We start from the raw sequence: 12,713 nt of genomic DNA on the forward strand, positions 1-12,713 counted from the left end.
TTCACTGATCCAAAGGAATAGTTTATTTATTGATTCAGTTAAAGTCACCAAGTTAAGAGGATGAACAATATGAATACATTGCAAAAACCCAAAACATTTCCCATTATTAACACATGCAGATGCATCATACAGCATTCAGTAACATGCAGAGAATCACACAATTCTCTCCCCCCTCTGCCTCCCAACTCAAAGTTTTGACTGAATCTTCTCGATTCAGCTTAGATGGCTGGAAATCCTTGCGCTAACTTCAGTTGCCTGACCGTCGTAATCTCTCCAAAGTTATCCGGCAACCTTAATTTATTTACAATTCAGAGGCCTAGCAGAATCTCCCTGTAAAATACAAACATTCAACATTGAAAAAGTACTTCTACAATTAAATGACATCTGATAAATGATTTTTTTTGCTTGTATCTCCATTACAAATTTGTATTCAATACAATGTATGAAATAAACAGTTTCTGCAAAAATAAATACATTAACAAAAGTTTTGTTAATTGTGTGGATAAGGCAGGTAAAAAAGCAAAATAGAAGACTGCTTTAGAACAGTCTCTTAGCTGGAAACCTGCTTTTTTACGTTTCTGGCCAGTTGAAATTAGCTCTGATCAAACACATATGTTTAATTTTAGATATAAAAATAAAGGATAAAATAATGAAAATTCTTCTGCATACGACTTCATGCTAATTATATTGTCCTTTTATGCAGTATGCAAGTTCTATTTTGCTGATCTTCCGTCCGATATATATGTGCCAAATTAAAATAATTTTTATACAAATGCAGAAACAAGGAATTGCAGATGCTGGTTTAAAAAGGACACAAAGTGCTTGAGTAACTCAGTGGGCCAGGTAACATCCCTGGACAACATGGATAGGTGACATTTTAGGTTGGGACTCTTCTTCCGACTGATTGTATAGTGGTTGTGGAGGGAGGGTTAAAAAGCTGACGAGAGGGGTGGGACAAAGCGTGGCAGGTAACAGGTGGACACAGCCTTGCCTGTATCTACCTAATACTTACCACACTTAGCCTGGCTTCTCCTCTCACAGCTTTCTTCCAAAGCCCCCCCCCCTCACCACAATCAGCCTGAAGAAGGGTCCAGACTCAAAACATCACCTATTGATGTTAGCCAGATAAGTTGCCTGCCCTGCTGAGTTACTTCAGCATTTTGTTTTTTTACATTTGTTATTTAGGTTATAGGTATAGAAATACTTATTTTGAAAAGATGTACAGGTGAAAAGTAATATTTTGGAAAACAAAGTATGGGAAATGCTTACTCACTATTCTCCGCAAAGTCACAATTTTTTTCTTGCTTACTTCGCCGGTGGATATAACAAAGGCAATTCATTACATTCCAGACTGCGCACAATGCTTACGTATTTTCTTCTTGCAATTTCTAAGATATTTTCCTTTATATCTCCTCAGCATTGCACACATCAAACTTTTGGATTTCAGAAATTGCTTGCTTCTTTCGTATTAAGCTGCAAATGAACAAAGTACAAAACAAAATGTAAAAAGTTTGCATTTCATAATCTTATCTCATCCCAAGTAACACGCTAAGAGGAGCACCAAATGCAAAAATCACAAAGGGCAGTGAATTTTACTATTGTGGATTGAGGTAGAACACGGGCCAGGGCATAAGAATTGTTGAAAAAAAACAATCTTTTGGTAAGTTCAAACCAAACAAAGGTTGATTGAACAGCTAGCTACTGGCTACATTATTTAGACTCCTGATAATTCCAAGTCTTCACAGAACACAGGAAGTAACCATTCAGTCCATGGTTCCAAGATGGCTCTATTTATATGGACTAGCAGCAATCCTACTGCCCCGCACCCTTTCTCAAACCCACAAACCCTTTCCTTTCCGCAAGACACAGAATTGCTAATTTAGTGGTACAAAAAATTAATTATTCAGAATCATAATCCTGGGTTCTTTTCTGCATTAATCAACATGATAGCAAATGTTATTTTTAAAGTTAAAAATGTTATCATAATCAAAAACAACCAGTCCATTGCCAAATGGTTCTGCAATGGAAAGAAAAAAAAGCAGAACATTTAGCAGTTCTGCAAGCAGATCATCGGTCAAATCCATACTCCAAATCCGCAAGAGTTAAATGCATGGCTTCATCTTAATTCAGTGTCTAAAAACATCCTCGATGCTGCTCCCAACACATTGACATCCGTCCTTAAACAAGTAAACCAATACTGTAGGTTTGACTCTCACCAATGCCCTACATAAAATGAAGTACAACCTTCCTGTCCCCCTAGCGATTATTAAAAAAAAAAAAATCTTCTCCATTTGTAGTATCTGCACGTTAGTCTATTGTGAATTATGTATCGGTACCCAGAAAATGTCTCCGTCTACCCATTTAGATTTGCCTCAATTTTTTTTCTCCTGATTAAGTGGGCAATTTTACATTTTCCCAACAATAATCAGTTGTCAGCACCATGCCCATTTATTTAGGTTATTTATTTTGTAGGCTCTTCAAATCTTATTGCTCTGCCTATCTTTATTGCTGGAAAATTTAGCAAGCATCATGTGGCCACACGCCAGTACCTCTTGCATACCATTCATTTTCTCTTGACCATCTGATAAACACCTATTTATTCTCACTTTCCATTTCTCATTGATCAGCCAAATTTCTATCCTTGCCAATGTTACTGTTAACACCACGAGCTTTCATTTTTTACAATGACCTAAAACGAAAACTGTCCCTACACAAGTAGACAAATTTCAGAATAACTATAAATGGCCTGCTGCAGCACAAGCATGCACACATTGGCATTTCAAGCTAACTACACGGAACTGCAGACCAGTTCAAATGTGAATTCAAACATACCGTATTAGGGACACCACAGGCTTTTGCATTCTGTCACTGGTCCATTATCAACATTATTCACACGAAGTCAACTATTTCATTCTGTAATATGGAAAAGAAATTATATTTGGACATATGCAGCAATTTGACAAAACAAACTTTAAGAGCAAGGATGTGATTATGTTAACATAGTAATTATATTTTTCAATAAACTGTTTTCTGAGTCACTAGCAAATCAAATCCTATTTAAGGAAATATCTAACAGTATAAAATTCTATTTCCCCACCCCACGAGAGCAATATTTTAGATTGCTCCCTTTGTTACAGAAGAATATAGCAAGCAGCATAATGAACAAAAGATCAAGAGATGAGGCATTATGACAAGGTTTGCTGTGGTGGTCAATTTTAAGTGTTGGGTTCTATTAGAGAACTAATCCAATAAATAAATGAAATCTTGTCAGCATATCATTTCAGAATTGTTTTGAATGAGTCAATGTAAACTGCCCATGAGAGTAAAATGAGTTACCTCAAATCTAGGGCTATATCCACATTTGCACTTAGCCATGTACTGTTTTCATCACAGGTTTCATTGTAGGTGGCACAGCACTTCGTTCTCCAAGGCCATTTCTTTCCAAATGCTAGCAAAGATCCTTAGAAGTTGTGAATTGTTATAAAGATCTTTAATGGACTTGGAACACCGTCCTGAACAGATGACTGCACAAAATTTAGATATGCCCAAATTTAATTTATGATAGCAGCAGATAATCCCTTTGAATTATTAGAATACTTATCCCAGTGTTTATCATAAACTGATCCTGTTCTAGACCATTCAGCTCTTAGTACTGGTTTTATAACTTTATATTTAAGTTAAAGATGGAAATTTTCTATTTTGATATCATAAGTTTCAACATTATTGCAAAGCCACCATCCTTTGAGGAACACAAGATTGAAGGATTTCAAAAAAGGGATGTTTCTTTCTGAAATGTCTGCCGTAAAGTTTTTAAAAATATGCTTTTTACTCCAATTTGGCAATGGCACAAACGAAGCCTCCACTTCAAAATTTACCCTTTTCCAAAAATGAAGTAATGGAGAGCGCAGCACCACAAAATTGGTAATGACATCATGCATGCCAAGCATGGGAGAAAATGAGCAGTACTGATTTATTTCTATTCTTTTAACTGTTGCAAAGGGACAGTTGAGGTTTTAGTGCAGGCCAAATTATTTAACACTGCACTATGGTACTTTATACAGTAATGGCAAGACAACTTAGCGGGAAATTTGATCCTTTATTTTAGTTGTGAAGGTTAAGTGGGGCATCAACTACATGGCTCTACTCTGACAACTGAACAGTGATACTTAACTTCACTGCTAACACCAGGGTCATTCCCTACACCTCCCCCGGCAACATTCAATTATAAAATTTCCTTTCGCCCACTGTTTTTCCAACTATGGAGTTAACATTTCCTATACTCTTTCCACTATATCACATCCCACAAGAATCCAACTACAGGAAGATCAGCGTTATAAGTCAGGTATTTCTTTTAATGAGGCTTCGTGAAGCCTGTTTCCAGTACAAAAAGGTCAACTCTAAACCACTTGAACATACACACAAAAAGCCATTTCCAAATATTTCTCATCCAGTACATGTCCATCTTATAAAGATACATTGCTCAGAACTTCATATGTTAATTTTGAAGAATCTGGAACATGATTAACTTTGTTTACAGTGTACAGAACGCTTGAAACTACTGAAAGATGCACAGATGTCCAATTACGTAAAAAAAGATACCATTTATCTTCAGCAGTATCAAGGCGGTTTGAGAGGCAGGCAATATCTTCGGTTCCCATGTTGTTTTCCTACCTTGCTACACTAAAGGAACGTTTCAAATGACACCCTTTTACAAGAATAAGTGGCTATATGAGCCTTTATTTTGAAATAAACACCACAGCTTGTTCAGCTTCTATAAAACATCAGTTTGCTTACCATAAAAATAGACTGAGAACACACTGTTAACCCTTTTTTGCATTTTTCCCCACCAAAATTCCAGTCACCTCCACTCAATTCAGAAATAGCTAAACTTTCTGGAAATGTTTTGAGCAATGTTAACATTAAAATAAAGAAACTGATCTAAACTAAAATGAAAACCTTGCAATATTGCTTAAAAACGCAAATTAACGAGGGCTTTGTCAAGTGCCTGAGCATGCTACTGTTTGTTAGCTCGTTTAATTCCAAAATTACTGAGACAACACTTAAGTGTGCATCCTCATGTCAGAAGCTGTCAGGCTGTGATTAACAAGGCCAAACTGAAATACTACAAGGTATGAGAATACAAGTACACAATGCGATTCCACGAAGCTTCGAAAATCTTTATAAATACAGCCATAGGAAGGACGATCTTGAGTCAAGAAGATTTATTTATTCGTTGTGTGTAGCTGAGAACAAGAAGCAGGTACAATTTAAAGACTGCAACAGTAATCATAGTTTCCTCTTCCTACTGTTAGATCAGTGGCATGGACTGACAATCATAGTTTAGCACCATTGGTATATAGATTATCTGAAGCATAATGCAACAGCAAATATTAAAACATTTGCATTCCCATGTCAGTGTAATTGCAACAGCATATGGAACATATCATGGGAAGACAGCAGGGAGATGGTTATTAAGAGTTGTGATGAATTTAGTCCAATAATGAACTTACCTAAAACACATATTTCATAAAATTAGAGTACACTGCTGCTTCTTTGGTTTTGGTTCAACGTAATTGAACACCAATCAGTTTCCAACTCCTTTGGCTATCCAAATGACAGTTAAAGTGTTTCACATGCAGAACAAGTGGAAAGATAAACTAGCACAAGATTTCAATGAACCAAAATGCATTAGGCCAATGTCACTATGTTTGATATCAAACTTTGCAATCATTTTCTAAAGTGTGTACTGCTGCAGTTTACCTATAGAACTTGGTAGTAAGGATGTAATACTGACCAAGAACTGGTTCTTCCCTCCCAGGACCCAACAGAACTTCAAGGACAGAATCTACCATCGGTAGATCTTTCTGGCCCCAGAGATGGAGTGAGCTTTTAGGACTTTCAGTACAGGCGTTGTTAAATAACCCATGCTATTTTGGGCTAATATTGACATGCAGGTAAATTGGCATTCCACATTACATTTCCCCCCAAAATATCAAGTTAACTAGATTATTACAGAAAACTATAGTGAGAACCCCAGCCTGGCCAGTTTATTTCTATTTTTAATAGCACCTACCTTAACTGTCATAACTGTCCCGGTAAGAGCCACTACCGCCATAGCTCCATTGACTCCTGGGAACAAACAAACATCCCTGTAGTGTTTTGCAATCACTTCACAGTACATAATTGATGATAAAAATATTATCTAAAAAAAATAGAATATAATGTGACAAATGATAAAGAAACATTTTTACCTATCTTTGTTTTGGTAATCCTTCGATCCCGAGTAACCACTTCTTGAATCATAGCGTCCGACGTACCCTCTGTCTCCACCACTGCCTGATGAAGAATTCAACTAAAGGTGTGAATACATTCACCCCACAAGGATGCTTCAACAACTGAAGCAAACAAAAAATGGAGCCCAGAGTCATACAGCACAGATAGAGACCCTTCGGCCCACCCTGCCCATGTTTGATCCATATCCCTCGAAAGCTTTCTGATCCATGTACCTGTCCAATGTCTTTTAAATGTTGTTATAGAACCTGCCCATACCTGTTTTCCGCAGGGCAATCATTTAAAAGAAACTAATGGTAATCATAACTGTGAACTATGAAATACTTTAAGCTGTCAAAAAATTACATACCTCTAGAAAACCCTCGTGTTCGACGCCCAGACCCACCACGGAAAGACCCACGGCTGCTTGCATTTCCACCTCTATAACCCCGGGAACGGTCTCCAGAGGATTTTCCAGCTTGATCCACTCTAATCTGACGCCCATCAATAGACTGCAATTGGAGAACAATGGCAAAAGGTCATTGTTTTATCAAAAGACCTCATTTGTAAATACAAAGAGGACATGAATTTATATAGTTTTTTTCACCGTATTCAGTATGCCTGAAGAATTAAGCATAGCACTTCTGCACCATGTGCCTTTCAATGCAACTGTGCCTAATCTTGAAATTCTATTGAACTGTGGATTTTATCAATAGTGAAGCAATTAAGTTATGATATGCTGACAAGTTGAATTTAGCTTTCAAGTGTTCAAGTGAGTTTATTGTCATGTGTCCCTGTATAGGACAATGAAATTCTTGCTTTGCTTCAGCACACAGAACATAGTAGGCATTTACTACAAAACAGATAAGTATGTCCATATACCATAATATAAATATATACACACATGAATAAATAAACTGATAAAGTGCAAATAACAAATAATGGGTTATTAATAATCAGAGTTTTGCCCGAGACAGGTTTAATAGCCTGATGGCTGTGGAGAAGTAGCTATTCCTGAACCAGGTTGTTGCAGTCTTCAGGCTCCTGTACCTTCTACCTGAAGGTAGCAGGGAGATGAGTGTGTGGCCTGGATGGTGTGGGTCTTTGATGATATTGCCAGCCTTTTTGAGGCAGCGACTGAGACTTCACTGATCATATAAACCAATAAAATGTCCAAGTTGCTTCGTGGGATGAACAAGGGGAAAAAAAGTAATTCAATCAAACGGTGGAGAAAAAAAGTGGCACCTCAAGGTTTGGCCAAAGGTGATGGTGGGGATGGAAGTCCAGAATTTGAGGATCAGAGATCTAAAGATGCAGTAGTCAAATGATGGAGTGGAGACATGCACAACGGCAGAGCTATGCATTTCAAAACTGTACAACTAGAGGTGGTGACTAAGACCGTGCCATTGATGCAGAGGAACAAGCACAAGAATGTTAAATTAAGAGCTTGCTGCACAGGAAATTAATGCAAAAGAAAGAAGTGGGACGGGTTATCTCAAAATCATGACAAGACACAAAGTGCTGGAGTAACTCAGTGGGACCCTTCTTCCCAACCCAAAACGTAACTATTCATGTTATCAAGACATGCTGCCTGACCTGCTGAGTTACTCCAACACTGCTTTTTTGTTGTAAACCAGCATGTGCAGTTCCTTGTATACACACCAATTCAACCGATTGGAAGACTAGATTCAGGCTTGGAGACTTATGGAAAAACTGTCCAAAAATATTTGACGCCTGTATTAAGATCTTAGAGGGCAAGAAGGAGCGCAGGTAAAAGGCACAACATTAGAAATCAAAGACTGCTATGCTACAATGCAGAAAATGATTCTGCACTCTGGTATCTTTGTCTTCGCTCTACCTTTTGTACTTATGTTTGGCTTGATGGTGTATATATGTATGGTATCTGATTTAATTGGACAGCATGTACACAAAAGCGTTCACAGTAGTTTGTTACACGTGACAATAATAATAAAACTAAATCTAAACAAAGCAGGCAATATTAATGGTAAACGTGGGTTTGGGAACTTGGTCACAAGGTTAGTGCAATCCTGATTGTGAGTTAAGTTGCCAGGAAGATCACTACAATGGATCATGGATTTTCTATGTGATTGGAGCCAAAAAAGTAAATAATCCCAATAGTCATGCTGGATTGCATGCTCATAATTTTGGATTGGGCAGGTGAATCTTTGAATTTCTTAAGCATAAATAAAGCTCGTCAACCAGAACATACACTCAAACTCAACCAATTTACAAAGTATAAAACATACCTTCCCATTCATAGCTAACATAGCATCCTTTGCATCATCAGGATTTTCAAACGTGACGAAACCAAAACCCCTTGATCGTTGTGTCTCCCGGTCTTTAATGACAATAACTAAAGCAGATAAGCAAAAAATGATTCAAGTTACCAGATGCCGCCTCGCGACCAACAAGAAAAAAACACTTTTACAACCAGTTATAAAACACATTCTATAATTTTACGATGCAATAGGAAATTTCCTCCAGATTATCCCTGTGTAAAATACTATATTAACCCTGAGCTTTTATAGGCAACTGAATAATATAGAAGTTTAGACCCCAGTAGGCCATTAAGCTCAATGGGCTTTAGTTTCTGAGTAAGCTTCCACGTACTACATTTTCTGCTGCCTTTCTAAAATTGTCAACATTTGCAAATTCCGAGAAAAATCAATTACATTACAATAATTTGTCATAGTGTCCTGAATTTCAAGGTTTGGAAACAGAATACAAAGTATCATGAACAATGGAATAAACACCCAAATGACTGATTACTATCCGGCAAACCTAACACCAGTAATCCAGCCAGCAAAAATGGGTAGTATCTAAATCCTTACATTGTTAACGCGGCTGATTATATTTAGCGGTGATGAATGTACAAACCTTCGGAGATCTGCCCATATTTGGAGAAGACGGATTCCAGCGACTGCTCGTTCGTGTCGAAGTTGAGTCCACCGACAAAGAGCTTGCCTTCGTCCGACATTCTGCTTCACCTGCTGGGAGGGAGGAGAAGAGGATGGGGTTTGGATAAGCCATGGCTGTCTGCAGAACAAAAGGGGCTTCGGTTGTGTGCGAGGCGACCTCCCTTCAGTCAACCCCCCCCCCCCTACCACCACCATCCCACCAGGCGCTCGCCGCACTGCGGCAGGATCCGGGTCCCCGCCGTCCGTCGCGTCCTGCTCGCCCGGCTTTGTTCGCACCACCCTCCCTCCCTCCCTCTCCACAGGGCCAGCTCTAACCAAAGATCCCCCGTTCCCCCAAGACAGGAGTATGGATGGGGTTCTAACCCCTCTCCCCCACCCTCGGGAGTTCTGCTCCCCTCTCCTCCCGATAGAGTGCGGGGTGGTTCTACGCCCCCACCCACCAATTCAGATGAGGGAGTATTAATACTCCTCTCCCCTATCCCAAACCCCAGAGAGTGGGGGGTGGGGGTTCTAACCCTCTCTGCTGCCCCCCCCCCCCCCGGCTGACTGGCGAGTTCTAACCACCCTTGATGAAGCTGAGGGAGGATGGGCTCTAATCACCATTCCCCAGCCGGGAGAGGGTTGTTTCTCCCCCACAGCCTTCTGCGCCCTAACTGGTGTTCTAACTGATTCTCCCTCGATAGAGGCCCTCGGGGAAGGTCTAACTCACTCCCCTCTCCTCGCCCCATGCTCCCGGGGTAATGAAAACGAGTGGGTGTTAAGTGGGTCTGAAGAAGGGTTTCGGCCCGAAACGTCGCCTATTTCCTCCGCTCCATAGATGCTGCTGCACCCGCTGAGTTTCCCCAGCAATTTTGTGTACCTTGGGTGTTAATAATAGTCTGCTCACGACCGATTCGTCCCTCCGGCGGGCCGGCGCCGAGGGAAGGGGCCCGCCCGCCCGCCCACTCAACGGGCCGAGACGAGGACCCACCCACCCCCGAGGTTAAAGGGAGCCGCCGAAAAAAAAAAAAACGCACAAAACTCTCCGCCCGACGAGAGGGTGGGGGTTCAACGCAGCGCCTCCGACCGACACTCACCGTCCTCACACTCCGATTGCCAACTCGGAAATGGCGGCGGCCCCCCAACGCCGACCGATATTTGAAGGTGCGCCCCTTGGCGTTCTGAGCATGCATTGCCGGCACTGGGCAACTCCCCCTCGCTTTGCGCATACACTGCCGGCGCTGGGCAACTCCCCCTCGCCCTGCGCATGCACTGCCGTCGCTCAGCTTCCCTCCCCATTCTGCGCACACTCCAACATCCTCCACCACTACAGCGGCTGCCGGCGTCTCGGCACCGACGGCAGGTAGAACCAAAGATCTTTGGGTAGAACAGCAGCACCAGACAACGGGGGCATTTAAACATGATCGAACGGCTTGAATGCATTAATGGTCGGGTACACTGCTTACACCCCAACGGTGGTCGGGTACAACGCTTACACCCTTGCTCTCCATCCTCCCCCTCCCAGTTCTCCGACCAGTCTGACTGTTCCTGATTACGTTGTATCTGTCTGCTTTGTTGTCACATTCTCCTAGAACTGCATCTCTTTTGATTTGTTACGTCCTTATCTCTGTATCTCCTCTGACGCTGTCTCGACCCAAAACGTCACCCATTCCTTCTCTCCAGAGATGCTGCCTGTCCCGCTGAGTTACTCCATCATTTTATGTCCATCTACACAGTGCTTGTAACCCGACCTTTATCCAACAGCGTCATGTCAAATGTGTAGGAAGGAACTGCAGACTGAAGTACATTTTAACTTGAGTGAATTGAATTAATGTACTCTAAAACAAACGGCATTCTAGCAATGTCCCTCATCATATGTATCATCCTCATACTTTATTAGCCAAGTATGTTTTGCAACATACGAGGAACGAATATGTACTAAAGAAAGCAAACTCAATGCTATCATTTATTTCAAGAGGGCTTGCATACAAAATAGGATGTAATGTTAAGGTTCTCTCTAGAAGGCGCTGGTAAGGCTGCATTTGGAATATTGTGAGCAATTTTGGGCACATCATGAGGATGTGCTGGCTGGAGCGGGTCTAGAGGTTGTTTCCAAGGATGATCCCAGGAATGAGGTTAGCCTATGATGAGCATTTGTTGGCACTGGGCCTGTACTTGCTGGAGTTTAGACGAATGACGAAGAGGGAACTCATTGAAACATACAGAATAGTGGAAGGATTGGATAGAGTGGATCTGGAGAGGATATTTCCACTAGTGGGAGAGTCTAGGACATAGTATCAGCCTCAGAATTAAAGGACATTCTTTTAGGAAGATGAGGAATTTCTTTAGTCAGAGGGTGGCAAATCCATGGAATTATTTGCCACAGAAGGCTGTGGAGGCTGTCAGTGGATATTTAAGGCAGAGTTAGATAAGATTTGTTTTGATTAGTACAGGTTTCAGAGGTTATGGGGAGAAGGCAGGAGAATGGGGACCGGAGGGAGATAGATCAGCCACGATCAAATGGCAGAGTAGACTTGATGGGCCGAATGGCCTAATTCCTCTCATTTCTTATGCCTTAGTAGTCTGAGCAACAAAGCACAAAGGGTATTGAGACCAAGACCTCTCAAATTCTGCATTAAAAGATGCACCATCTCAAATAACACTAAACTTCAGACTGAAGAGTCGCGACCTGAAATGTCACCCATTCCTTCCCTCCAGGGATGCTGCCTGACCCACTGAATTACTTCAGCATATGTGTCTATCTTCAGCGTCATGTTAAATGTTTCAATTTGTTCTGGAGCACAACACCAAAAGGAAATATACAATAGGTATTAAAAAAGAAACAGCAGGCTATGGATTGGGGAAAACGCTTAAAGCATGCAGTACGGAAACAGGCCCTTTGGCCAACTCATCAAGAATCACACACACGCTATTTGCTCACGTTTGGCCTATATTCTTCTAACCCTTTCTTATCCCCGTATGAATACGTTTTAAACGTAATCACACCTGCATCAATATATCCACTACCCTTCGAGTGAAAAAGTCCACCAGGTTCCTATTAATTTTTTCCCTCCCACCTGAATGTTTGCTCTTTAGTTATTGAAAAATACTGTTTGTTCTATATATTAGCCTCAATTTATACACATCAGTAAGATCAGTCTTCTTGTCGTGTCGCTACACTTTTCCAAGCCACTGCCTAACGCAGGCCCTGGCACATGGGTTGAAGACCTTGAGATCTTCTGGTTTGCAGGGATCTGGGAGGAGGGGGCAGGGAAGTGCATAGTTTGGGTTGCCTCCCCGCAGTCACATTCGGTTGGTCCATCGTTGTTGTACCCCCACTTCTGCATGAGGGCTTTGCACCGTCCGACCCGTGTTCTGAGGCAGTTGAGGCAGAGCCGGACAGGCCATGTTTCTTTCGCTCCCAATGGAAGTGACTCCTCAGGGTATAGTGTCAGTGTGTGAGGTTTTGATTGTAGGCGTCACCCAAACATCTATCCTACAGGTGCAGGGGTTATCATTCAGGGA

At 41.2% G+C, this 12,713-nt stretch overlaps 1 protein-coding gene across 7 annotated transcripts in view; it reads right to left on the reverse strand.

Annotated features, from left to right (window-relative positions):
• Positions 1-12,713, reverse strand: part of LOC116989301 (cold-inducible RNA-binding protein-like) — a 19,778-nt gene continuing 7,065 nt past the window's right edge. The window contains exons 1-10 of one of the 7 annotated variants that reach the window (XM_033046527.1): positions 10,286-10,385; positions 9,169-9,278; positions 8,538-8,644; positions 6,641-6,782; positions 6,252-6,336; positions 6,074-6,129; positions 3,337-5,243; positions 2,833-2,913; positions 1,274-1,473; positions 9-330 (exon numbers count right to left, since the gene is read on the reverse strand). In XM_033046527.1, coding sequence (XP_032902418.1) covers positions 6,075-6,129; positions 6,252-6,336; positions 6,641-6,782; positions 8,538-8,644; positions 9,169-9,268 — 489 coding nt within the window. In that variant the 5' untranslated portion in view covers positions 9,269-9,278; positions 10,286-10,385 and the 3' untranslated portion in view covers positions 9-330; positions 1,274-1,473; positions 2,833-2,913; positions 3,337-5,243; position 6,074. Of the gene's footprint in view, positions 331-1,269; positions 1,474-2,832; positions 2,914-3,336; positions 5,244-6,073; positions 6,130-6,251; positions 6,337-6,640; positions 6,783-8,537; positions 8,645-9,168; positions 9,282-10,285; positions 10,386-12,713 lie in introns of those variants that run through there. The other 6 variants (XM_033046531.1, XM_033046526.1, XM_033046529.1 and 3 more) reach the window with 6 other exon arrangements.

Source organism: Amblyraja radiata, chromosome 29 (assembly GCF_010909765.2).
Source record: "Amblyraja radiata isolate CabotCenter1 chromosome 29, sAmbRad1.1.pri, whole genome shotgun sequence".
Lineage (NCBI taxonomy): Eukaryota > Metazoa > Chordata > Chondrichthyes > Rajiformes > Rajidae > Amblyraja > Amblyraja radiata.